This window comes from Neopelma chrysocephalum, unplaced genomic scaffold (assembly GCF_003984885.1).
Source record: "Neopelma chrysocephalum unplaced genomic scaffold, ASM398488v2 Primary Assembly neopelma1_117, whole genome shotgun sequence".
In the NCBI taxonomy this organism is placed as follows: domain Eukaryota; kingdom Metazoa; phylum Chordata; class Aves; order Passeriformes; family Pipridae; genus Neopelma; species Neopelma chrysocephalum.
Genome location: NW_020897779.1, coordinates 1,958,961 through 1,986,352, shown reverse-complemented (window position 1 = coordinate 1,986,352; position 27,392 = coordinate 1,958,961). Strand labels below are relative to the sequence as shown.

At 44.8% G+C, this 27,392-nt stretch overlaps 3 protein-coding genes and 1 non-coding gene across 5 annotated transcripts; all 4 read right to left on the bottom strand.

Moving 5' to 3' along the window:
- Positions 1-267: 267 nt before the first annotated feature.
- On the bottom strand, positions 268-1,356 carry BIRC5 (baculoviral IAP repeat containing 5). The gene is made up of 4 exons (XM_027697064.1): positions 1,189-1,356; positions 957-1,066; positions 658-775; positions 268-365 (listed from the first exon to the last, which is right to left on the bottom strand). Exons 1-4 carry the CDS (start codon positions 1,309-1,311, stop codon positions 285-287), a joined length of 432 nt encoding a protein of 143 aa, XP_027552865.1. The 5' UTR covers positions 1,312-1,356; the 3' UTR covers positions 268-284.
- A 2,529-nt stretch (positions 1,357-3,885) lies between these two features.
- Positions 3,886-21,998, bottom strand: KAT14 (lysine acetyltransferase 14). 2 transcript variants are annotated; one of them, XM_027697057.1, is made up of 10 exons: positions 21,458-21,998; positions 18,920-19,038; positions 16,751-16,872; positions 15,670-15,851; positions 14,709-15,128; positions 13,241-13,812; positions 12,565-12,701; positions 11,868-12,043; positions 8,345-8,535; positions 3,886-5,683 (listed from the first exon to the last, which is right to left on the bottom strand). In XM_027697057.1, exons 1-10 carry the CDS (start codon positions 21,711-21,713, stop codon positions 5,510-5,512), a joined length of 2,349 nt encoding a protein of 782 aa, XP_027552858.1. In that variant the 5' UTR covers positions 21,714-21,998; the 3' UTR covers positions 3,886-5,509. The 2 variants fall into 2 exon arrangements, with proteins under 2 accessions (XP_027552858.1, XP_027552859.1); XM_027697058.1 differs by having other exon boundaries at positions 14,709-15,125; positions 21,458-21,744.
- LOC113974172 lies at positions 8,720-8,877 on the bottom strand. The gene has a single exon (XR_003536466.1). It is a non-coding gene; the product is annotated as a U1 spliceosomal RNA (small nuclear RNA).
- PET117 (PET117 homolog) lies at positions 21,947-27,207 on the bottom strand. The gene is made up of 2 exons (XM_027697065.1): positions 27,094-27,207; positions 21,947-22,118 (listed from the first exon to the last, which is right to left on the bottom strand). Exons 1-2 carry the CDS (start codon positions 27,187-27,189, stop codon positions 21,969-21,971), a joined length of 246 nt encoding a protein of 81 aa, XP_027552866.1. The 5' UTR covers positions 27,190-27,207; the 3' UTR covers positions 21,947-21,968.
- Between the last annotated feature and the right edge of the window lie 185 nt (positions 27,208-27,392).

Genomic DNA, 27,392 nt, shown 5'->3' with positions numbered 1-27,392 from the left:
AAAAAAAAAAAGAATAAAGAGAACAAGTAAACCTACAAGTAGTAATCCTTAATAAAACCAACAGGAAGATTAGGAGAATCCATGCAGAGAAAGATTACGTATCCAATATATCAAACCGCAGGTACTTCCTAGACAGACTCAGGTGAGTGAAGCAGAATTCAGCCTGCTTCTCAAGACAGCCAATCTGGAAGCAGCCTTGGGAAACACGGCCGTTCAGTCACAGTGGCAGTGCCACAGTACATTTACAAGAAAGATGTCACTAGCAAGTGTGAAGCTGCAGCAGTCTAGGCCAGATTCTTTATTTTAGAACGCGTGCTCTTGGCTGCATCTTCAACCTCGGTCATCTTCTGAGAAATCTCTTTTTTCTGCAGAAAGTGAAAATAGTACATTACTGCCTACTACCAAGTAGAAGACTTAGTATCGTCGAGCTTCAAGGGGAAATCAGGCTACATCTCGCACAGAGCAGAGACTGAGAACCAGGAATGGGCACACCACCTCATCCAGCCCCAGTCTGGAAGCAACAAAACACTTTGGCAGCGCAGTGATAAGGAACAAGGAGTCCAGCTAAACAATCCCAAGACTAGGAACTAAGTAACTCTTCCAACATCACGGGGGGTTAGAGACACATTACGGTCTCTGTGTACGCTGTGTACGTACAATTGCCTTTATTATTCGCATTTTGTCCAGCTTCAGGAACTCCTGTAGTGTCAGGTTAGCAGGCTCTTTCTGAAGGGAAAGAAAACCACAGCCCGCAGAGTGCTTTTTGTGTTCCTCCCTGAAAAGAGGGGGGGGGAAAAAGAGAAAATAGAAGACAGTAGCTCCCAACAAGCCACACGCAGCTGTTCTCCCGTGCCGAGCACCTCGGTTGTCAGCAGCGCTTCCCGCTGCCGGAGCGGCGCCGCCATCGGGAGCGGCGCCGATCGGGGAGGGGGCCAGGGAAACCACCCCGTACTCACAGGGGGTCGTCGTCGGGCTCCCACCCCTCCAGCTCCTTGAGGCAGAAGAAGCACTGCGCCACGTCGGGGCTGTTCTCGCTGGGGCAGTGCACGAAACCCGCCGCCGCCATCTGCGGGCACAAGGAAGGCGGGAAGGTCCCGTCAGCGCCTGCCCGCCCCGGTCCCTCGGCCCCGCGCTCCCGCGGCCCCGCGCTCCCGCTCCCTCGGCCCCGCGCTCCCGCTCCCGGCTCACCCGCTCGGGCGTGCAGGCGCAGCCCTCGGTGAAGGGCCAGTTGCGGAAGGTGGCGACTCGGGAGGAGACGAGGTACAGCCGCCATTCCTCGGGCAGCACCACCGGCCCTGCACCGGCCGCCATGTCCCTGTTCAAACGGCGGCGGGCGCGGGGCAGGGCGGGAGCGGGGCGGTTCTACCGCCCTCCAGCGCCAGCGGCAGCCTTGGAAATCCCGAGGAGTCCGAGAGCATGAGCCAGGAGGAATGTTTTGTTGTTCTGTGGGGTTTTTAAAGCCCCAGCACAAATCCAAGGGGAAGAAGGATAAGTTTGCCAGATCGACCTTTTTTTTTTTTTTTAATTACACTCCTAGGAAGGTGCCATGGGTTTTTGTGCTGACAGAGCTGGTAGAGAAGCACAACGGGATTGCTCTTGCCTCCTATTGAGGCAAAGCCCGCTCAGGGATGCTCCCGCTCCTCCGCGACAGTGGCTACTTGTTCCTGCCCCAGGTAGCCGCCTTTCCACTCCCGCGGGCAGCGGGAGCGGCTGAGCTCACTGTCCCTGCCTGGCTAACGCTGCCTGTCTGGAGAAGAAAGCAGGACGGAGCACTCTTGTCTCGCTGGTTTTGCAGGGACGACCTGGCTACTCATCCGTCACAGCAGCGGGAGCTCAGATTCCTGAGCTGTGTGATGCAGCAGGCAGTGTTTGTTCAGAGTGTCTCCTCCAGAAAGAACGCAAGGGCTAGAGGGAAGCAACTCTGCGGACCAGGTTGGCAGAGACAAGTGATAAAGACGGCTTAGCTCAACCACTCACTAAGAGCTTATCATCACAAGCAGGTGGGTCTGCAAAGCAGCACATCCTCACACTATAGGTGGCAATGAATGGACCAAGCAGACTTTTGTTTCAGCCCCCAGTCCGGATCTGAAATCTGAAAAGAAGCATCTGACACGTGTGCAACATCAGGACACTCAGGACTTCTCTTTCAAAGTAAAGTGCAAAGTATTACTTCTACAAAATTAATGACTACTATGCAGAATGATCTATTTACCCAGCTCAGCTATAGCAGATGAATGGGCACAATAAGGTGACTACAGCAGGCTGCTTCCTGGTTGTGAAGTATCAAAGCTCAGACAAGGCCATGGAAGTGCATGGGCTTTTCTGCCCTTTTTGGAACAGGTGAGGTTCCACCTTCATCCTCCAGGAAAATTTTGTTCTGTTAAACTGAGCTGTGTTTGGCAACTCTAATCTCTGCTACAGTCACTGCACAGGTCAGGGAAGCACGGAGTAGTCGTGTCATAAAGCAGGGTGGATGCTGGCTCTTTAATCACAGCTAAGGTAACAAATCACCCTGGTTTCCAGGGCACAAAGAGGGAATCGGAGGGCTAGGAGCCTCATCCCTTGCAGAGAAATCCATGGCCATTCAAGCACTGGCCTTTAAACTTCTCATTATTCAACATTATGGGGAGGAAACATTATCTTGAGAGGATGCTTGAAGTGATCCCTGTGCAGCCACAAAAGAGAGATTGAGCTGCAACAGCTATTTTATAGCTACTTCAAAGGCTGCCAAGTTCTGGTGCTGACCTAGTGAAGACAAGTAGAGCTCCCTGGCAGCCCCGGTGCATTTCCCCAGGTTATCAGATTGCACACCTAACTTCACACGGTGCCTGTCAGGATGCTGGCCTCAGCCTCCTGTCCTTGGGACTCTTGCTGAAAGCGGGGGTGAATTCCTGCTCACCCAACAGTGCCTCCGTGCTCACCCCTACAGCCAGTAGAATAAAAGCAAATGTTTCCTACAGCTTGAGTTGCCAAGAGAAAATAACACACGAATACTGCAGTTTTCACCACTGTTTTTCAGATCTGATTTGCTGGGATCTCTTTGCAAGTCAGAAAGTTCTTGGGTCATGGCTGTTCACCTTTACCCTGACTATCAGTGAAGTGATGCTTGAGTCAGCCACACTTGTACCACCAAAGCCATTAGTATCATCAGGGAAGGATCTCATAGTAAGCAATTCAAAGGCACACCACATTTTCACAGGCAGCATGAATGAACAGGGTGTGCAGTTTACAAAAGCACAAAAGGTAGCACTTGATCTCCCAGTCCTGAGAGTGTGGGATATAATAAGTATAGCTGTTAACTAACTCATTTTCCCAGAAATGTGGGCAAATTAGCAAGAAACAAGCAAAATAGTGATACTGATCTCCATTCCCTGTAAACTTTACTGAGCTTATTCTTACCAGTCTTCCTGAAAAAGGAAAACAGCTGAGGTGCAAAGGCTCAAAGGCATTTAATCACTTCATTGCCTTTGAGGATCTGGGAGTAAATGAAGCACCTGGATAAGACAAGTTGTCTGCAGCACAGCAGGTATCCCAGGTCTGTTATAACACCCTCTTCACTTGGCATTTTCCTTTTGAGGGACAAGGCCTGGGAGATATAGGCACAGAGCAAGCAGGTGCTCAAAATCTTCATGGTCACCTTTGAGAACGCAATGCAGAACTGGTCATCTTCTTCAGACTATCCTGTATCTCCCAATTCTGGCTGGAAAGGGACAGCCTGCTAAGGCCTGCATGGCTGTGGCTTCTGTGCAGGTGTCCAGTGGGGAAATAAGGAGTTTCTTGCCTGGGTCAGCTGCCCACACACATCCTCTGTCAGCCATTTTTGAGTTTGCTAGATTTCAATGAAATATGATGGAGAGACAGCTTAACAAACAGTACAACTACAGGTAGGCTTTTCCAAGGGAAGGGCTTTAATTCATCCATAAAGACAGGTATTTTTTTTCTTTCCAAGTACAGCTAACTTGTAACATAAGTAACATCAAAAATTTTCACACAGTCATAAAGCAGGCAGAAATGTGCATGAATGTTAGGGTACACAACCCTTGGATGGCCCGTTTTTCCCTCCCACTCCCACTGTTTTTGTGTTGGTGATGATGTATGTTGACTACACAAAAACATACTTTGTGTCCCTTTCTCTTCTGTTACCAAAATGAAGACTGTTAAGGCAACTTCTACTGTGGCCAGGTAGCCAACAGGCACACAGTGGATTAAGAACAAAGAAGTCACATTTGGTGTGTAGTTCTTTGTAGGCTTGATGTGAAAGGAACATCACAGTGGATGTGATCCGTAGTGAAAATGCACAGACTGACCTTTGGTCAGTACTGCTTTCTGTTCATCTGCAGTGAAAGTCAGGGAGAGAAAAGCCACTAAACTGCATAAAAGGAGAAGAGCCCACTACCAGAGAAACCATTTGGGGTTTGTATTTTCTTTCGTTCTTGGTTATTTCTATTTATTCTTTGCTCTCCTTTTTACTTATACTTAGAACCATGAAATGACAGCCTTGGTGCTTCCAAGAACTGGATCCGGCCTACCTCTAACCTTCTCCTCCCTCCAAGCTGCAAGCAGATTGCTTCTACAAATCAGCCTGCATTTCAAACATCACCACGCACTTTTCTGAGTTTCTTCTATCCAGAGTGCCTGTAGCAGGAGGAGGTGGATGCTGGAGCCTGCAAGGCTGGCTCTATGGTTAGAGGTGTGCCAACAACTGTGCCAGCACCAACAATGGCAGAGAGGTTGTAAGATTTCAAAGGGCTGATTTGGCAGGTATGGTATCCTATCTTGCCTAGATACAAACCCACATGACACCTTGTTCCTGAACACAAAATACTGTGCACTGCAAGAACTTCACACTTGAGCACAGGGTCAACAAGGCGAAAGGAAGGCAGCAGGGAAGGAGCAGAAGAAAGGTGTCTTCTCTGAGCCTTGTATTTGAAATCACATGAATTCACACACTCTTTACTATTCCTAAAACATGGTTCCAGTACAACTGTTCTGGCACATGTAGAGCTTTCCTGAAGTTACTGTCCAGCTACATGCACCAATATCTCATTTCTCTTCACAGATTCAAGACATGGTTCCTAGCAAAGCAATCAAATTACAGAAACATTGAATGATTTAAGTTTAGAGGTTCATTTTCATTCATAAACAAAAAAAGAAATTAAAAACCTGCAGCATTTTTTTGACAGGTTTCAAGATTTGAAATCCATGGGGCTCCTCTGAAAAATATTTTTTTGCTTGTTTGTCAATGAGGCTATTCAAAGTAACAGTGCCAGGAAAATTCCCCATAAACAATTTCGGTCTTCCAGTGGTTTCAGCTGGCATTTTCAGGCCTCTGCCCTTGGAGCACAGGAATCAATCCTCTTGGATTGCAGTTTCAGCACACAACATAGCACTGTTGAAATCCACTGGTGTGTTCCAGCTCTCATGTGACAGCCAACATCCTCCACTGAAAGCTGCGGTAGTTTTTTTGACAGATTAGGCTTTTCAGAGATCCCCAGACAGCTCTGACAGATTAGCGCCGCAGCCTGAGAAAGAATGCATGCTTACACTCCTTGCTGTCCAAGGGATAATATTTATCATAAAAATCCAAAATGTATTCCTCAGTCTTAAATCCAAACTTCTGGTAGAGCAGCATAGCAGGGTTGCTTGCAGAGACGTGAAGAGTTACATCTTTGCCCATGCAGGTCTGCCAAGGGAAGGGGGAAATGAAAAAAGAAGATACCACAGTGAAAGAATGAGACAGCCTCTGAGGGAATGCAGAGGTGAGGAGATTCATCAGTTCAGGTATTCAAGTTACTGAGGAAATGTGAGAAAAACTGGAGGCCCCGACACAGAAATTACCACACATAGCAAGAGCAAAGGCAAAGGGAACGCTGCTGTTCCTTCAAGCCTTTGTTTCTGGGAAACATGGACTCTCTGACAATGAAAGCAGGTTTGGGATTATAATTTGTCATCTTTCCATTGTCAATTACTAAAGTAATTGTTAATTAAAAATAATCTCAGTGTACAGCACCGATTTCAGATACTTAACAACTGCCTGAAGAAAAGACAAAACATGCCAGAGGATCAGGCACCTTACTGTGCTCCTCCCCATCAGCAAACAAAGCTGAGCTCTCTGTGACCACTGGAGCAGCCCCAGGGCATCTCTGGGCTGTCACACTAGAATTCCTAACTATTCCACCCAGCTCCTCACCCATCCTTCAGGGCACAGCACTCCACCTACTGGGAAGGCAGGAATCCAGTTCAGACAGCAAACAGCATGGCTGAAGTTACCTTGAAGATACCAAATTATTTTAACTAGCAACACTGATAAAGACGCTGAAGTAATTTTTTTCTGCTTTCATCAAGTGTTTTAATAGCATTCTATGTATATGGAATGTATTGTAACTGTAAGTGGGAACAGTAAAATCCTTTAGAAAATTTCCAAGGCAGAACATTCAAAGGTAAAGCTCTCACAGGGGATTTAAGGAGGGAAGGAAAAGAAGAAATAATTCAGAGCAGGTTTTTGGGGAAAAGGAAGTTTGAATGAGATCATTAAGAAAATGCAGTTTGCTCCTCTGGGGCAGATGCATTAGAGGGTAACTTCTGAGAGCAAACCAGTCACTACTATTTGCATCAAAACACTTCCTGTTAAGTTATGCTTTTCTCAAGAATTCACCCCCAGCCTCAGCCCATTGATCCAAAAGTAAGGGAATTACTCTTAATCTGAACAGCATATGAAAGTGTCTCTAGCTATAGAGAGTAAACCCCAAGCCCAAGCAGGCTGCGAAGCAGCACCTACAATCTTAGTGTTTGAGGAACAGAAGGTCACAACCACCATTTAATCTCCTACATGGCTAAATGCCTTCTACCACTGACAAAAAGTCAGCAATGGAAAAATAAATCTAATGTGAGCCAAACATACAGTGCTGATCTCATTGCTAGTGAGCCTAATCAGCCTCAAATCTGCTTGGCTTTCCTGAACTTGGTAATTTTATGCTAGTCTACCTGCAAGCAGGATTAGGTTAATTTGATGTGATACATCCTACAAAAAAGGTGTAAGGATTTTCTACAGCTGACTTGCCAATGCATCCCAACTCTGCTGGAGAGACAGTCTTCCAGAGTCCACCTGCTGGATCCCTGCAAACCTCGGCGCATCGCTTGCACGTGTTCTCACTGGGTGTTGACATCTCACATCAACAGACTACAGCTGAGGGCAATTTACTTCAACACACAGAGATGCTTGGGAAATGCAAGGAGTGAATTTAAAGTATATTGGTTAGTGGCCTGTGTCAACACATCGAGAAAAGAGGTGGACACTGCAGAGAGCTGTGCAGGTAGAAGAGTTACCCTTGGATGGTCCAGAGAAGCTACTCTCAGTGAAAACTGCTTTTCCAAAGCACAGATCACTGTTCTTAAGGCTCTGCCAGCACTCCCTACCTTTCTTCAGCCAAATAAATAAGAGAAAAAACATTTTCAATCATGAGTTTTGTTAGTGCAGCTCATCTTGACTAAAACAAGAAGTGTTTCCCATCAGCAGCTCTGCCATGAGAGTTCAGGGAGTGGTAAAACTGTGGGTCCTGAAGAGGCACAGTTAGGCTACGAAAAGGAGATATATATCTGCATCCTTACTCAAAATTAAGCTGGCTTTCCTACAGTTTAATTCAAGAAAGTAAATGGAATTAAGGCCACTTGAATAACAGTACTGATTCAGATATTTAATGAAGTTTAACTACGTTAATACCGCCCATTTAGTTAGCTCAGATTAATTATCCCAAGTGTTCCTGTGGAAGAAGGCCCAGTACAAGCTAGTTTGAACAAAGTGAATGAGGTTGCACACACTCTTTATTTTCAACTCAGCTGTATTGGAACCAGAGTATTAAAAGTCAAAGTGAATTATTAAGATCAGTAATTGATTTAATGCAACAGCCCTGGTCGTGGAATAAACCTCCAAGTGTAGCCAAGAAAGCTGCAATAGATTCTAATTGAACCTGCCCACTATTATCTCATTTTCTCCTTTAAACTCCACATTTACAGTATTACTTTTACATGAACTATTGACCAGTGAAGAACACAAAGTTAATCCCAAGCCAGTCAAAGTGTACAGCATCTTGCTGATTCTGAGGATCTGACCAGTATGGTTGTTCTTCTAAATACATTTTAGCTTCTGCTTTGGAAGTTATTTCCCCCCATAAATATTTACACTGGCTGCTGACAATCTGTGTGGGAGTGTAAGCAGAGAAAGGGAAAGGTGAAAGAGCCAGAAGGGAAGAACACTACACTACTTACTCTCTAATATTGGCATGTGTGTACACAAGGAAGAAGGGAGAGAGAGTTCTTTGGCAGAGTCATGGGACCGTTTGATTACCTGAATAAGATGGTAAATCATGAAGGTTGCAATCCCAGCTCTTCTCCACTCAGGGTGAACTAACAGAAAAGAGATGTAAGCTTCATTGTACTTCACATCTGGCACCATAAAGCCGAAGGCAATGATAACTTTCTTGTAAAGGACAACAACACTGAAGTCTGGATACTGCAGGCATTCTGACAAATCTATTCCTATGGAGAAAGGGAGAAACAGCAGCTGAAAACATTGCAAGCCACTTGCATGGAAATTCCAGGGTTTAAGGATTCTCAGAAACACTCACTTGATCCCTTCCTTTTTTACCTTTATTTCAAAGCTCTGATATAAAGAGATCACAGAATAGTTGGCATTGGCAGGGACCTCTGGAGATCATCTGGTCCAAAGCTCCTGCTAGAACAGTCCTCCACTACTAAAAATTATGCAGTCAAATTTCCTGCATTTTGGAAAATCACAGGGGTTGGGACACCTAGAGTGCAGGGGATGAACCTTGCCTTGGGAAAACCAGCTGCCTGGCATCTCCCCTGCTAGGTATGTAAGGTAAAAGGAGATGATTCAACAAAACAGAGACAAAATAAGACCTGATTACTAGCAGTGAATCTTGCATGGAGAAAGTAACATAGCTAATTTCCTTTCAAATGACTTAAGGATGAAACTAAAACTTAAAATTCGCTCTCTTTGGAGGCAGCACACATGAAACTGTGCTTCAACTCTGGTAGCATTACCTGACTATGGTTCCTATCTCTTTTCTCCACCTTGCCTTGAGCTCCTACTGCTTCCTCTTGTACATACTCAGCTGCTTGTGGAGCTGCACTGTGATACTCGACCACAGCTTTCAAGGTTATCAAGACATCTGCTTTTAGCATGCAAATTCTCTAAGCTGGGGCACGAAGCAGCCTCTCAGGCAGTGGTGCTTCTGTGACTCAGAGCCTGGACACAAACACCCGAGGCTGGTGACTTCTGAGTGGAGTTTGTCACCTTGCCTAATCACACTGCTGCTGCAGTCCTAGAGCATCTACATAGCATGTTAGTGTCAAGCACTGCAGTTCAAGACACTGAAGACTGACTGCTTGGTAATTTGAGTGGACAGACCCTAAACAAGATGCAAGACATAGTGGAGATGTAAAAAATTGTTTCAGCCCCAGGTTGGCAATTGCAAATATACTTGGAATGTGGGGTAACAAAATAGCAGAGTATGTTTTCCAGTAATCACTTTTGATGAGATGCAAGGCTTCATAAGGTATCAGGCACAAATAAGTGGGTGAATTATTGTCTTGCTTGATAGTAAGCTGGGTGGAGCAAGACGTGGGAGGAATTGATTGGCAATAGGGAGCTGTGTTAATTATCTCAAGGCTGCAATTGCCTGTGGAGTGCCTTACAGCGTGTCCGTACAGGAACGCTTTCTTGCCTTGAGCACTGGTGTCTATGAAATGGTGCCATCCCCTCAGCACACAGTTATTCCTGTAGGAAGATGCTTAGCTCACGATGGTTTACCACTTGTCTGCTCGGGAAATGTTTACCATTAGGGCATGAAGGCACAAGATACTGGGAGAGACAACATGGGGGAATCTTGCTTCGCAACAGCTCATTTGCGGTTACCTCCTGCATACTTGTTTCTGCCTTGTAAGAAGCAAAAAGAGCTCTGACTTGAATGATTTGGAGGTGTAGAACTAAGGTCTGGGCTCACCCCACATGGTGAAGTGCCTAGATTTTATGAATTCGGTCAATGAGAGCATCACTACTAGGCAACTTAGCACACCTAGGATGTCATTCACTGATGATCCCCAGAGCCCACATGCTCCAGAGGCCTAAACTTAAGCAGAATTATAGGTGTTTCTCTAAACAACAGTGCTAGTTTAATGAGGTTCACCCAGCTGCATATCCCCACCTGCCCCCCAGGTTGTACCAGCCCACTGGAAAGTTAAATCCTTTGCAACCACAAAGACACTGGGCTTTACCTCCTGAAGCATCGACTCCTCACTTACCTCTCCTGCTAAAACAGAACCAGGGTGCAATGATCATACCCCAGCCTCAGAACTTTTTCACCATGGAAGAGATTTTGATTCCTGTTTGGAGACTGATGGGAGTGTCAGCTCTCTGATCTAATGATGAACAGTTCACAGTCACCCACGCTCCTTATGTTAAATAAAACAGGGTGAGTTCTGAAGAACTTAATGAAGGTGCAATGCAACTTGGCCAGAACTTCAAATGCATTATCAGGAGAGGAGAGACTATGACAAAGAGGTTCAGCCTCTGTTGAGATTGCAAGTGTTTCTCATGAGCTCTGAAAGAGCTTGTGAAAAGAAAGGTGTGCAAGGCCCTGAATTGTACAATTTGGACAATGAGTAGCACAGAAAGCTCTGATCCTGACTGCAGTATATGAGCACTGCTGAACTACAAACCCTGCTGAATCACTGTCTGCAAATCAAAACATAAAGCGAACAGTTACTTGAAATAAAGGTGTGTACTGTTTGTACTGGGCCTTTCCAAATTAGTCTGCTGCACTGTTTGCTGATCAAAAGCTGATCCATGCAGTAGATGAACATCCCTATTATTATTTCAGAAGAACTAAAGACTGCAGCCTCATGACAGCCCCCATAAAGGGCAGCCACTGTCCCCAGAGAGCCTACAGTTCAAGAAATGACACATAAAAATTCAAACCCAGTACATACTGAGGCTTGAAGAAATAAAGGACATCACAGCAGAGCCTGCAGTTGTAAATGCAATTCACAGAAGCACAGAATACCCTGAGTTGGAAGGGACCCACAAGGATCATCGAGTCCACCTCCTGTCCCTGCTCAGGACAACCCCAAGAGTCACACCATGTGCCTGAGAGTATTGTCCAAATGCTTCTTGAACTCTGTCAGGCTTGGTGCTGTGACCACTTCCCTGGGGAGCTTGCTCAGCACCCAACCACCCTCTGGGTGAAGAACCTTTTCCTAATATCCAACATAAACCTCCTCTGACTCAGCTTTGTGCCATTCCCTTGGGTCCTGTCACTGGTCACCAGAGAGAAGAGATTAGTGCTTGCCCCTCCGGCTTCCCCTTGTGAGAAAGCTGTAGACCATGATGAGGTCTCTCCTCAGTCTCCTCCAGGCTGAACAAACCAAGTGACCTCAGCCGCTCCTCATATGACTTCCCAAATTTCACTCCAACATATCCAGCTAATGGCTGCTAGGAAGAAACTTTCTCACAAAGCCAATGAACAGTAGAACTGTTTACTTCAGCCCCTGATTCTGAAAAATGTTTCACTGGATGCTTAAATTTAGTTAACTTCTAAACTATTAGACTACTTCTATTGGCACCTATTTCTGTAAGTGTTGTGCTAATAGGGGCCTAATTTCCCAGATTTCAAGACACAAAGACACCAAACCCATGTATCCATCTCAAATGCATTCCTGTGACATCAGATAATGGTTTTCTAAGAACCGAGCCAGACACCAACAGAAGAAAAATTTGGCCCAAGAATGTTTTTTTTCTGAACAAAACCACTTCCTTCTTAGAAAACTGAGTACTGAAGGAATCTTACCAGGCCAGAAGAATTCATGGCACATGGAGTTTATAGTGGGGATGTGATTAGGGCGAACATAGCAGTAATCAATGGGTGCTTCTGGCTCAGCCTTCCAGTTGAGATCATTCCTGTGTGGATATGCCTGGATTTCTGCCAGCAGCCTGAGTTTTGGGGGCTTTGTCTCATAATCACGCCTGTCAGAAACATGAAAAGCAAACACAAAAAGCGAGTGAGCAACAGTAACTGCCACTGCAGCTGAATAGGTACTGACCATGAAATATTTTCTGACATGCTCAATTTCAAAAAAAAGAGCAGTCTTCCACTCATGTGGGAAAACAACACCCAGCTCAGGAAAAACACCCACCCTTGTGTCAGAGGCCAGGACATTTCCCAGATCCACAGCATGCCCAGCCAGCCTCTCCTTACAGCAGGAGCAAGGAAATCATGGTTCCGACCCAAGAGCACGTGCAACTTGGATTGAATGACTACAGCAATTCTCTCTCTGCCCTGCTCTCTCTTGTAGATTACCCTTCCCAGTGCAATCAGTTTAACTACTCAGCTAAGTAAAACTATCCTTTTGGGGTTACCATAGTTACCATAGGGTTACTGGGTTGCTCTTTGAGGAGGGGCAAGGAGCACTGCCCAGGAAAGGTGTCCTCTCGGTGGGCTGTCGGTACACAAGCCAAGAGCAAACTCAACCTCTGATCATCTGTACCTGATGTAAGGTTTCAGGACACGGGATGTGTAGGGGCTAACAACACTGTGGTCTGTCAGCAGGTCTTCTGAGCCTACCAGTCGATACAGAAACTTTGTTGTCTGCTGTCGATATCCCTTCATGGCGGGCAGCATAGTCTATACGTACAGAAAAATGCAGAACATTTCAGGAAGATTAGTCAATGATTTAACACAGGGGAATTATATCAATGGATGCAGAATAAGGGCCTTTCAATGTGACAGGATGGACTGGACCATGATGGTCCCAACTCTGTGGACTCTGCTGTGCACTCTTAGATTTAGTGCCCAAGCCTATGAGCTGCCCTCATCACTCAAAAAAGTGCTGCAAGTTATCTCCCTCCTACATACTTTGTAGAGCATTCACCTGTTTGGGTACTTCAGACCTCCATCATCAGCACTTGAGCAGGGCTGAAGTACAAATACATCAACATTTGTGGTGCTGACACTGATAGACTGTTGTGCTGTACAAGCATGTCTCAAGAAGAAAGGGGCTTAAGATAGCATTGGTGAGGACACAGCCCCAAGTCAAAATGAGTCTTGTTCATATAATCCTTTTTATTTTGGGAATCAGATAACCTCAATGTGACACTGCTGTCTGTAGCAAAAGCTTTAGAATAACCAATGCCAAAAGCTCACTTAGATTTGGAAACACCCACCTGGTATCTATCCAAGATCCTGAAGTCCTGGCTAGTAGTTCTGTATGTTGCTTGCCCTGCTAGGGACCTGGAAACACCTCCTTCTTTGGCTCCATAAATCCCATCAACCAAGAGCAGTGCAGCGTTCACAACTTGGTCCAAGTCAAAGACTGGCAGTCCTCTTTCCCTCTTGGCCTGCCTGACTAACAGCTTGCGCCTCAGCCTCCGGGCCTCTGGGGTCATGCTCACAGCATTGGGACAGGCTTCCAGTCTCTTCAGCAGCAGCTTTTCCTCATAGATACTAACAGAGGTATGCTTGGGAGCTCTGGGTTTAGCATCCTTCTCCAGCTGTGGCTTTCTTTTGTCTCGTCCCCTCACCTTCAACAATGTGTTTGACTCTTCAGGATCTTCACTGTCACCTTCCATCCGTTCTGTTTTTTCTTCTTCACTCTCCACCTCTTGCTTGATCTGCACAGCTGTCTTCACTTTTTTTCTGCTTGCTATCAGAGTGCCAGCACTGGCTGTCCCACTGGGAGGGGGCACATACTCTATTCCTGGATCTATGACTCCATCTCCTTCCATTTCCTCATCATCTGTTGGGCAGATCAAAATAATCCAGGGAGAAAAAAAAATTTAAACATCAAAGCTCCATTTCAAAAACGGTTGTCACAGGACTCTTCTGCTAAGGAAAAACAATGTGGTTTTAGCCAACACACTTTGTTTTCTATATACTTCTGGGTCTCCTGATTTTGGACAGGAGATACTGTAAAGAGTCCAATTTCAGGCCACAGAATCATTCCTGTTCCTAAAGTGTCTTGTAGTTCAGCATCTGAAAACAGAGCCCCTTCCTGAGCTGCAAGCTCATGCTCTTTGACAAACGTTAAGTTGCTGAAAATTCCTGAAGACTGGGGATCAAATGGTCAAGCTGGAGAGCTGCATCTTCAGCTAGCATATCCTGGAGAAGTTCTGTTCCTCTACAGAACCTCACTATTTTTCCTGCCATCCAGAAGTGCTTTGGTCTGGCTCCTTAAGGAACTAACAGCATTCAGCCTGCATCACTGCTTTGCAATCTGACCCAAATTCAGCATCTTTTAATCAAGATGCTCAAACTTATAAATCTACTGGGACATTGGCACGAGAATAAAATTTCTCCCATTAAAAACATTTGAGAGAAAACGAGAGTTGCTATCTAACAGTGTAATCTGTGTTGCAGTGAAATGCTAATCCTGAGTGGTGCAGCAGTTGCCATGTGAAATCTACCCACTATTTATTCAGGATCCCTCAGAAAACAATAATGGGGGTTTCTTCTGGCCTTAGAAGCTGGTAATACAATGATGGAAAACTAGTCAATTCTCACAATCAATTAAGACAAACAATATTACCAGTTACTTTCTGTCTTATCTTGAAAAGATCCTGCAGTTCATTGGGAGTATCTTCCTAGAAAACTACACGTGGTTCATTACTAAACAAAAAACATGGTGCCTCTTACCATGAAACAGAGCCTGTGGTGGCATGACATCTGGGATGAGATCTGCTTCCGAGAGAAGGCTGGGAGTAGCTGAATGTGAGGCTGGAGTGCCAGGAGCAGAGAAGTCCAGTGATGGGGAAGGAGAAGGGCTTGTCAGAGGTGTGCGATCTGATGAGCTCAAGGAGGAGAAGTCAATCACCTCTCCTTTCTCAAGGACGATATCGGGACGGCGGCAGCGACTGGTGAATTTAACAGGAGTGGAGGAAGTACTCCTGTCCAAGAAGCCGGCTGCCTCCTTCTGGGCTCTCCGAATATCCTTAGCTTCCTGAGTCCGAGATCTCTTCTCCTTCAGCTCCATGGCTGATTCAACTGGATTGCGGCTTACCCGCTTTCGGAGTCCTTCCACAGTAATGATGGGATCCAGGGGTGGCTTTGAAGCTGCTAAAAAAGTAGTTCGCTTATTCTAACAGACACCGAGCTCCTGCAGTCACTGGATACATACTACATGTCCAGAAGAACACACTGACTACAAACCTTAAAAGATGTATTTTCAGTATGTACAAGAAATTCGCTCTGGGACACGTAGCATTAAGCCAACACACAACTAAATCCTCATTAAAGCCCCAATCTTGTTCCTCTACACAGAGGAGAACTTGCATCTAGTGACAAAAGTCAAAAGACATTCCCCACGGTAAAGAGAAGTAGAGAAATTGGGGATTTCAGCTAAAAGAGAACAACACAAAACACTCTGCACAAACTTCAAAATCCTTTAAATCAGTTAGCACAATGCAAAAAGGTAATAAATATAACAGGCTTCTCACACTACAGTATATACACTATAGTTCTCTTGAGTCAACCCTCACATCAGAACAAAACTAAGAATCTGTCCCTGCACACAAACACATGATTTTAACTGGACTTTTCTCATGGCTTCCAGCTCTAGACCAGCTAGGAACCTACACACCATCAGGGACAGAGTTACCTTTTGCCTTTAGGGCAGATGCAGACAGCTTCTCTCCTTCAGGTTTCATTGTTGGGGGTTTGTTATGAACCAGTTTCCACCATCCCGGTTCTCCAAATTCCTGTGCCCCTGAGCGGAAAAACAAGGGGCTCCCCACAGAGAGACAGCCAGCAACTGTGCTCCACCATGTTGAGGTCTTTTTCCTATGGTGGGAGAGAGGAAAACAAGTGTTAAGCCCTCACTCGCCAGCTGTGCTTTCATCCTGGAGCCTCCTCCAAGACAGAAAGGGCAGAGCGCTTCTGCCACTGGCACTGATGCACACACACTGAACTACTCTGAAGCACATTTTTGGCCACTTGGAGGCAGGGAGCTGCTTAAGAAAAGAAGCTGTCAAGTCAATCAAATCTACAACTTGGAAGGCTTGCTCAGTTCCTTTCCTGGCTTCATAGCACATGCATTAACAGTGACACGTAGGTTTGACAGCTTCAGCATGCTCAGAAAGAATGTGCCATTCACCCATACAGCCAAGGCTGTCCTTTACAAGAGAGGTTCCTACTCTGACAGCTTCTTTACACACAATCAAAAACGTTTTGTTGGTTTGTAACACCTTCTATGTAAAAGCCAAGATCCAAAAGTATTAAGATCCAAAACAATCTAAAAGGTGAAGCTCAGTTCTTCTTGAAGAATTTGGTCCTTGCAAGCCTTGTAGCCAAGTAATGTGGTACTTTGCTGGACCACAGTTTTGTCCTTGAAGCCTCGTGATACCAGGACTAGCCCATCCATTGTGACTATTTAGAAAAACTCAAAGGCTTTGCAGGTTCACATGCTACCTAAAGGAAAATAAGAAATTATCCAAAATACATGCATTTGTATTGCTTTTGTGTGACATTCTTGGGGCTGTTTTTCCCCAGTAAGAAATGCTTATCTTTTCTCAAGAGTACCCCTCATGCCTATATTGAGATTCTCAATATTAAATGCTCCAACTTTCTCACTAGTGAAGCTTAACAGAGATGTTGCCAAATTAACCAGGTTCTTGTCCATCTATATAACAAATTCCTTTGGCTCACCAACCAGACCTTCAGGCAAAACATCATGTCTTTACCTGTTCCCTAATAGAAAAGTCCAGTGTTTCTCAATAAAAGCACAAATATCTTCTTTCCATCTGAAGTACCCCTGACGGCCCGTTCCTTCCAGAGACAAATTGTACATTGCCAACATGACAACCTGGAACAGAAGGTGTTGGATACAAGTGAATTTTTCCAGCTTTCTCTGCTGAACTATCCCCCACAGCTGCCACACACACACAGATCTATGCTCCCTCATAAATATCTTATTTTTGCAACATCTCATAGGCAACTTCTGCAATCCATCTTCCTCTTGGTCTCATGCTGCCCGTTCTTGTCTTTCTCTTGTTAGATGCACATTTGCCTAGATTTCTCCATCCCAGAGGAATAACAAGCTGCCTCGTTATGCAGGTTTATGCTGAGACACAAAAATTTTGCAGCTGTTGTATAAATGAATTACAGTACAACTGTGGTCTGAAAGTAGAGTAGGGAAACAGTCTTTCAAAATAAAATGGTCACAAGTAATCCTACTATCTAATCAATCAGAGATATAATGATCTAATCCATCAGACAATGGTCTTTCTAGACACTTATTTTCCAAACTGAACAGACTGTAAATGCTCTGTAAAATTAAAGATCTCCTAATTGTTCCAGGTATGCAAGAATCAGGTTTGTCTACAGGTGATCTTCATTAAATAGAAACTGTTTACACACACTTCACAACCAAATTCATTCTGACCTTTTACATACTTAAACTAAAGGGCAGGTGTGAAAACTATTGCACCTCTTTTAAGTAAATCCCAGGTGACCAACTGTTAATTTCATTTACTTAATTCATTTGAATACAACTAAAATCAGCTGGGCTGGGATCATCTTTCAACAACCACAAAGTTTGGTACTACTTCCAACAAGGACTTATACTTTACCCTCAGAGGAGTCTGAAATGTGTTTTTCTTAGGCAGATTGGTCTCTTCACAGTGGACCATAGCTTTCTGGGATGCACTGCTGAACATGTCAAAATAAGGAAACATGGACAGCTTTCATGTCCCCTGTCTCACAATCCCTCTTAGTTTGGTAACTATTTAGGATTTTGTGGTTCTTTAAATCATGTGAGACAGTCTCAGGACTTCAAAAACAATTCTCTTTTCAACTGGCTAAAGATAAGGATTTGTTGAGTACACATACTCTGAAAAAAAATACAGAAATCACTGTCCCCATTTTTTCCTGTTCAGATGAGTTAATTTGACCCCTTCCCTCAATTCAGCTTATCAAGAAGAAGCAGCAGGTCTGGCTGCTGGAAGCTTAGGGGGGTAGTCATTAGTCAGCTTTCTTCCTCACCCATTTTGATTTTGTCAGCCCCTTCCCCATGCCACTCTGAAGAGACCTGAGCATAATGCTAGAAGCCTTTCCTGTCCAAATTAGAAGCTTGCTGAAATTCTGCTGGTCTGCCAGCCACAGACTGCTACATCAATCTTTTCCCCTGCACTGGCCACCACGAGAAAGCACTGTAGGAGTTATAACTGATGTTTTAAATTATCTTTTATGGGACAACACACCACTACTGTCCTAAAGGATGCAAACAGATGTCTTGCACATACTGCCCGATGTGGAAACACTCACTGCTGAGCAACAGCTACTGCCTGATCAAATGCATTTTCAGCAGAGGCAGCCAGCACTGCCTGCCTGTCCCTGGAGCGCCCCGCACATGATGTGCCTCAGTCTAGTACCTGGTCATTGCTGTATAATGCAGATTATTTTGATTGCTCAGGTATGCAAGTCACTGTAATAGTGAATTACACCAAGGACTCTTGTTAGTGCATAAGCAGCCAGGCTGGAGCTTTGTATTCAGGGAGCTGGCAAGCTTTTTGTTTCTATGTTGCCACCTCAGTCATTTTACATTTTCTTATATACAAAAAACCTGCTCATGCCTGGCAGCTAAAATCTGCCTGAAGCCATGAATTCATGAGCAACATAAAGAGAAAAAAAAAAAGAAACAGTAAGGAGAGCTGTTTGTATTATTATCTTTCAATTTACCTTCCAAATGCTCAAGTTCACATATGCAGGCAATCCTTAGCTAATTAATTTCTGAAGTTCATGCATATGCTTCTTTCTTACCGATACTGATCCTCCTTTTCTGTGTAGTACATACACAACAAACAATTTTAGAGGTCCTAAAGTTGTTCTGCTGGCACCAACATTTTACTTACCTGTTGCCACGTTAATCTCAGACGTTCAAATTGCTCCTTCCCATCTTCTGAGCAATCAGAGCAAGTAAATCTGAAAAAGTTATCTCCCTTCAGGTAGCTGAGCTGTTCTCTCAGTTGACCTAAAATGAAAAAGCAAAAATCAATTTCTTTGTCCTTTTATAAGAAAAAGTGCTGCAAGGGAAATTTGGATTTCCTCCAACATCAGGCAGAAAAGTACTTTTTTTCCCTTCTCCCCAGAGTTCAAAGACCCAGGCAGTTCCCAAGAAGCAATGGACCTTGCTGTCATGGAAGGCATAGATTCATTTCACTGTTGCAGCAGCCAGTAGTGACCAACTGAAAAGCACAGGCATCAAAAACGGTATTCTACATAACATCTGAATGTAGGTACAAAGCCAAGGATTTCTTTGATTCTGCAGCATTTCTCATTCCTCCTTGCTTCCCCTAGATAACCTATAGACTTCAATACATAACTGTTTTCCCACCCTACTCAGAGAAAAAACCCAAACTGACCTGTTAAAAAAGGTATGCCACTGCAAAGGCTATCAGTATATATATTTGTTCTCTTCCACGTCATCTTTCCACTCACTGCTATGTTCTTTTACAGTTCTCTGTTCCCTGATATATAAGTCAGATTGCCAGTCCCTGTTTCCAGCAGCCTCCAGGATACACTGCAGTGAACATGGAGTGAACCTTTAACGTGTTTATTTCTCCTATCAGGAGAACATCTTCTTTTATTGAGACTGAGAGCCAAAAGAACAGCCCAGCACTATCAAGAAACACTTTTTCTTTGTGCAGTTGATGTATCAGATCCCAAATGAGCAAAGTACGTCAGCATACACTTTGCTCCTTAAAGCTAGCCCTGCATAAAAGTTTGTCTGAACAAAAGCAATAGAGCCACCTGTAAAACCATACACATTCAAAGTGACAGGCTCTAACTCTATGTTTCTTCAGAAGAGAAAAAAGAATAGATTTAACACATGAATCAAGGTTTCCAAACTCACCCAGAGTTAATTTACAAAAGTATGAAAAATTGAAAAATGACATCACAGGACAGGGAAACAGTTCAAGACTACAGTGTTTCTGGAAACTTGCACACAAAAGGTATTTCACTGCAAGTATGTAATCTCTTTTACTGTATAACAACACCAGATCAAGCATTTTTAATGTACGGATGCTCTACTTCCATAGTGAATTGCAGAATTTAACTACCCACACTTCGTAGATTAACAGAATTTCTAAATGGCAATTTAATGTAAAGAAGTGATTATTTGTGTGAGCATGTTGGCAATTTTCAGAAGTGACAAGTGAACTCCATATAACTGAGTGATTAGGGAGAGTACAGTAATTCCCTTTTACATTTATGTTGCACATTTGTATCTAGTTACTGTTGCTTTGCAATTGGCTTTTTTTGTTCTTTGGATTTGTTCCACAGCAACTGGAGAGAGGAACATCTTTGTAAAATAAAACAAACAGTGTTAAATCAAGCGCACCGGTGTAACTCGTGCTACCTTTAACTCTGCTCCTTTTATTATTACATTTAAAGTTAATATTTCCCTTTACTGCACAGTAACTTAATAGTACAGTGCTGGTTCCATTGCGTTAACATCTAAATACTAACATGCCTTGAGAGATTTCTAACCTCTAACTTTTGGCAAATTCTAAGAAGGCAAAAAGGGCAGCTCTGACATATCTGGAAGGCAGTTGCCACCTGAAGAGTTCACTATTTCTATCCACAAACAGACAAAAACCCCACAAAAACCCCAAATCAAACCAAACAAAAAACCTCACACCAAAACCAAAAACAATCAGTGCTTAGCAATATCTGGCTTTTGGATCTAATAATAGATCAGATAACCCAGAATTTAATAAGTAAAGTCATCTGTTACGCTGCTAACAGCATATATCTTAAGTCAAGCGCCAGAGCAGAGGGATCGAGTTCTGCAGCTTGCTCCTAACACCTTCCAGAGCTGGCTGCTGCAGGCTGGACATGTTTCTGTGAAAGCCAACTCAAATTCACATTAATGAGAAAACCATTAAGGTTGAGATTTAGGCATTTACTCCACAGATGTGACAAATCAATAGGAAAAAATAAAAAAGCAACACCATCACAAAGTTTTTTTCTTCCACAGAGCTTTACAGCAAGGGTCATTATTCTTATCTGATAGAGCCGAGAGGCCAATTTGCTTGGCTAAGGTTCCCTGAACAGCTGCAAGACTTGGGAGGATGTGTGTGGTTTTGAAGTCACACCCTTGTTCTCTGCTAATTAAAGAAGACAGTCCGACTTCCTTACAGAGAATGCCACCTTTGGACATACATAGAGCTCATGGATCAAAGTATCTAACACACACCACTGCCATTGGGCTGCAGGGCTCCATGCAATGCCAAGCCTTTCTCCAACATATGATAGGATACAGCTAAACAAGGGCTGCCCCGTAAAACAGGTATGCAGGACAGCACAAACAGCTTGCAAACAACCACCACAGGAATGCAAGTGAGGCACAACACAACTGGCAGACACAACACAACGGGCAGGCATACTTGCTGGGATCCACTTCTGGCATTTCTCGCAGTAATAGGACATCTCCTCCATCCAGGATGCTTCACCTTCATCGCTGTTTAGAGAGTCCCCACTCTGGTCATGTGATAAATCCACCGAAGCCTGGTCCTCAGACTCAACAATCAGGAGAGTCTCCCCTTCTACCTCACCCTCCTCCAGGCCCTCTGAGGTGGAGGTCCTGGTGGCTTCATCATCATGGCGACTGAGCAGCCCACTCATGTGAACGTTATTAGCCATCCTAGATCGTGTTTGCAATAATGAGCTATTCCTCCCCACATTGACCAGTCACACTGGATGTGCCAACCAAGTTTCCAGAGTATGACAGAGGAAATGTTTGTTGTCCACCCTATAGCTTTAGGGAGTGGATTATAACCTGTACAAAATAAACAGTCTTTCACAGATTATCTCTGTTTGCTAAAAAACTTGCAAGTAGTTAGATATGAATGATCTCCAAACGTTTTCAGTCAAGCCTCTAAGGACCCAGGCCTGTGCCTAGGACTTCTGGGAATCTTTTTGCATTAGCGCCTTGTCTCTTTCTTCCATAAGCTGCTTTGTCAAAGCAATCTGCTCTTCTAACAGACGAATATTCTCCTTTTTCTGATTTTGACGCTCAAGATCTCTGAGAACTCCTCTTCGCAGCCTCTGAAAACACAAGATTCAGGATTTATCACAGCTCTGTGATGCTGAATGTGATTAACCCCCACCCAGGCTCCAATCCCTCCTGCAGGGCTGTTCACCACGCTGCCTTTGCCACAGCCACTTAATGTGGTTTGAATCTTCAGGAGCTGATATCAATATCAATAAGCCAACAGCACTACACCAAAAAATGCTTTATTTGCACTTGGTTCAGATGGGTGGTTTTACTAAATGGTAAAGTTATTGAGCAAGTAAATGCTATGCACCTTTAATTCCCATGCCATGCAGGATGGACGTCATCTATAACACCCTATTATCTCTGCCCTAAATCTTTACCAAATTGGAATAATATCCTCAAAACTTCTCTTCTTGGAGAGAATTTTGTGACAAATTGGAAATTATTTTGAGAAAAACTGCCATGTGTCTTCACCTGCCTCATTCTGCTCATGTGTTAATCTTAAAAAATACCCACAGCCTCCTTATGCCAAGTTCTTGAAAAAGCAAGACACTTCATCAAAAAATATCCCCTTTACCTAAAATTTTCATTATAAATCATATAAATACATAACATGTGCAACACACACCAGCAGCTTTCAAACTGGTATGTAAGCCCCCCAAAGGGTGTAAAAAGCCCTAAGAAAATCCCAGGTGCTCTTTGTTTCCTGCATATGCTTCTCTCTGCTACCTGGACATTTTTATTCCCATCGATACTTTGATAATTAGGTGAAATGTTTGACCTTTGTATCTCACCAGGGGAATGTTAAATAAGTGAAACCAAAACTGATGAGATGGATTGGAGTGTGGTAAAGGACAGGAGGGACTAGCTGGGAACTGGCTGCACTACTCCAGATATGCACCTCTGAGGACAGGTGAGGCAGCAGAGCAATGTGAGTGGAGGGTTGATGAGATCAGACATGGGATAGGTGACACTAACTCTGAAAGGAAACAAGGAGCCCATGAAGTGTTTAATCGGTTGTGCACAAGACATGGAGCTGAGATACAGTTCCTCAGCAACTTCAGCTGAGCACAGGTACTGCTGCTGCCATCCTTCCAGCCCCATGCTCCCAACACTGCTGTCCCACCCCAGGGCCAGACAGCAGAAAATAATGCTCTGCCCAGTCTACTTTGGTGGTTTGGCTTAAACTCCTTGGGCAGGCAACGTGCTTTCACATATTCAGACACTTAATAGATTTCAAAGCAATAGCTATAAACTTGTCAGAAAATAAGATACACAAGGATAGAAATATTATAAATCAGTAAAAACATGAAATGGTTGTTGAGAGCCCTGGCTCACATCTAAATCATGCTGTGTGATCACAGTCATGCTTAGCACAATTAAAGATTCAATCTTTAGCTGAAGCTTAAAGCATTATCTACCTGCCTAATTTACCAATTCATGTGCAGCTTGGACTCAGGAATGAGAAAGTTTCCACAGGTATCAAGGTTAGCCACTGGACACTGGAGATATGAATAAATTATTTAGCCTAATGGCAAAAAAAGATTATTAATTTATTCAACCCATTTGAATGATGCCAAAATGCACCTGCAAATAATTTATTTGAAAGCTGACCCTGAAGTTACTTTAGATGTCTGTGATTATTATCTGACATGTTCTCACAGAGTTTTATTCCTCATCTAGCATGCCAATAACTGCACATTTCAAAGGCAATTATTTCTCCTGTTAAGATCAAAATAGGAAGGCTTTGTTTAAGAAGTAATTTTACCTTGTTAAGAAAATGCACAGATGCATACGTCAGCCAATAACCAAAACTCTCTCCAGAAATTAATCTAATAAAACCAGTTCCTTCCCATCAGCTTCTATCAGCTACACTCAGGTTATAAAATAGTAATTGCTGAAGACAAAGTTCATCAACTTATTATCACATTACTATTAGTTAATAACAATAAAGAAGTGGGGAGATACAATGTAATTGAACAATTACACCAAGAATGTAATCTTTTTGCCTTCACAAAACACAGCTATTCTGCAATCTTTGAGATGGTGAATGCATTTACTTTGAAAATGCACAGTTTGCAAAAGACATCTTTATAATTTGAGTATCACAAGTGACAAAGAGCTGTGAAAAAGTTAATCTTCTCACCTTCCTCTATTTTTGGAAGTTAGCACTGCTTGTCTTCTGCGTCAGCTTGCACACGCAAGCTCAAATCACTTTGGGCCTGGCACATCAATTTATAAAAGTGAAAAGTTTATTAATCTGCATAAAGATAAATCTGAAATAATCCCCACACGAGGACTGTAAAATATCCTCATTATTTATTTGCTTTATATTATCTAAATAACTGGATCTCTAAAACATTAAGTTCTTATTGTCTGACTTCCACAAAGAATTATAAAAAGAAAATCTGAGATTTCATTTATAAAAGATAAGCTTTGAGTCTTGGCGCTTCTGAATAGCAATTTAAAATTAAGTTAAACTGATGGCTGTGGAAAAAAAAAGAATTGAGTATTTTGGATTCACTTCTGCAGCAGCAGCATAATAAGGGATGTTAATATCCTGCAAACATATACAGTTTAGCACCATATTCAGTTTTTTGAGACATCACTTTGAATTTTAGAGAAATGGTTTGTGAACCCATCCCCATATGTACAGGCCAGGCACTTCTGAAGTCATGAGTTCTCTACATAGAGTTCAGGGTTGTGGAGTCTATGGGCTTGCCCATGCCTGGCAAAGAATAGACACTGGATCTGTCGTCCAAAACCAACTCGATCTTTTGGCCCCTCCATCTCTAGGACACTCAGCAAACCTGCCTATCTGCCAGCAGCCTGGAAGCAGTGACACTGATACCCTGCACAGCAATGGCTGCTTCCAGATCTGGAAAAATAAGTTAAACCAGACCTATGGGGAGAAAGCTGCCCACCTGTCTGGGAAGCAGAGGATCTCTCCAGGTAGAAGCTTGCAGCAGCCACCACAATTGTAATGACCACAGCAATTCAGTCTGTTGCCCGAGGTGTTACTGACTGCATGATACATAGATCCTGGCCTGACGGTGGTATCACTTATTTACCTGTAGATTCTTTTATGTTATCTCTACAGAATAGGAACATTTTGTAAACCTTCATTTATTTTCACAGTCTCTCAATGAGATGAAGGAGAGATATTAGCCAAGGATTAAGGTCAAAACATCCATTAAGTTTGGGTGTCTCACTGAAATACGCAAAGGTTATGTTCATCAGAGCATGTGTTGTTCTGCAGCACTGCTCGAAGTACAGCTCTGATTAATTTCAGCTGTAGTTTAGTTTATGAGTATTTAGCACATATTCCTGTCAGATCCTCAGTGGCTCAAGGCAGGCACACTGAATTAGAGAGCAACGACCTACAAAAATGGGATCTTTAGTGATCCACCCAACATATATGTCAGCTCTGGCAAATGTAAAGCCGTTACTGGTTGCCACTCCAAGAGACCAGCCTTCCTCTCCTGTGTCATTCAGTGTGTTTTCCAACTCCTGCACAAATAAAATTGCCTCTTTCCTTACCCAGACCAGTCTCATCCTCCAAGATCCACCGTTCTCAAGCTGACAGAGACAACCCCTTGAGGGGAAAAAATATAATCCTGTAATTACAGACTGCATTTAAAGCCCACACGACAGCCAACTGAGCTTGGCTATGGACTAGGAACTTCAACTCTGGTGTTTTGTAACTTCTGTTTCAGCATCATTTAACATTTTGTGTGCATTTTCTAGATTTTTTGGTAATTAAGGGGGGAGAAATCAGATGGATGCCCTCATTCCAGTACCTCCCTGGCTCATCAGCAGGGTCCAAACCAGCACACTCACTGCCCAAACATCTGTCACATGCAATACGTTCATTACACAATTGTACAACTTTTAGTCCTGGGCAGGATTTCTCTGTACTGGGACTCACCATCATCGGACCTGACACTTCTGGCTGTGGGCTCTCACACACAGGGTGCCTGTCAGGAATTACCTGATCTTTGTAAATGTAGCACCAAAAACTTCCCTGTTTAATTACCACATGGTGTTTCTGATAGCTTGCACTCTGCCTGTCCTGTCAGAACAAGAAGGGAGCCAGGCCAGGCTGCATGGCACAGAACAGCCCTTTATCAGGATGCATTTGAGGAGCTGAAGAAAAGCAGAGCACACACACTGCCAGAGGAACAAGCACCAGAGGGACAGCACAGCCAGACAGGGAAGCGTCCTGGAAACACTGCCAGGGTGGTGGCCTTGGGCCTAGAGGGTGCAGGATTACATCCTTCCTGCATGCTGGCTGCTGGAGAGGGAGGGAAGTGCCTCCACCGTGCCTGTCATGCCTCACACCGGGGCTCCTTGCTATTAGCCCCTGAAGGGAAATGCACAGGATGAGATTAGGGAGCTGGTGCAGCTAAAAGAGCATGGAAAGGGCAGATACCAAGGCAGGAAAACATGGAGAAGAGGTAGTTCATGGAAAGAGAAACATAGGGGGCAGCACAGGGGAGGCAGCACTGGTGGGGCACTGCAGTGCAGGTGCAGCTCTGGCCCCTGGGCGCCAGGCTGGGCACACCGAGTGCCTGCAGCCCCGTGTGGGGCACTGAGGGTGGCACGACGCTGGGGCATTGGCTCTCCACCGGGCACAAGAGGCCTGGGCTGCCCTCGAGTGCAGCAGGGCACTACAGGGATGGATGGATGCATAGATGGATGGATGGACAGATGAAGAGACAGATAGATAGATGGAGGGATGAATGGATGGATGAAGGGAGGGAGGGAGGGAGGGAGGGACGGATGGATGGAGGGATGGAGGGATGAAGGCGGGCTGCAGCAGGGACACGCGGAGCTGAGGCTGCGGGCCCACGGCGGGCACCGGGCAGGGTAGGGTGGGGCGGGGCGGGGGCGGGGGCGGGGCTTGGCCGTCCGGGGGCAGGTCAGGCTCGGGCGAGGGGGCGGGGCGAGGGGGCGGGGCCGCCGTGGGGGCGGGGCAGGGCCCCGCTCGCCCCCTCCCCCCCGCGCCCTGCGACGCGCACTCACCTCCAGCTCCCGGCGCTGCTGGACGTGCACGGCCACCACGATGGCGGCGGAGAGCAGCGCGGAGGTGGCCAGCGCCAGCCGGGAGCTCCGCGACATCCCCGCGGGGCGGGCGGCGCGAGGGCACCGCCGGGCGGGCGGGGGTGCGGGATAGGGCGAGGAGGCGCGCCCCGCCCCCGGCCGAGCGCCGAGCGCCTCGAGCCAGGCCCGAGCAACCGAGCGCCGATGCGGGGCGGGGCTGAGCGCAAGGAGGTGGGATTCCGGAGCGGCCGCTAGAGGCTGTCGGCACGGCACGGGGAGCG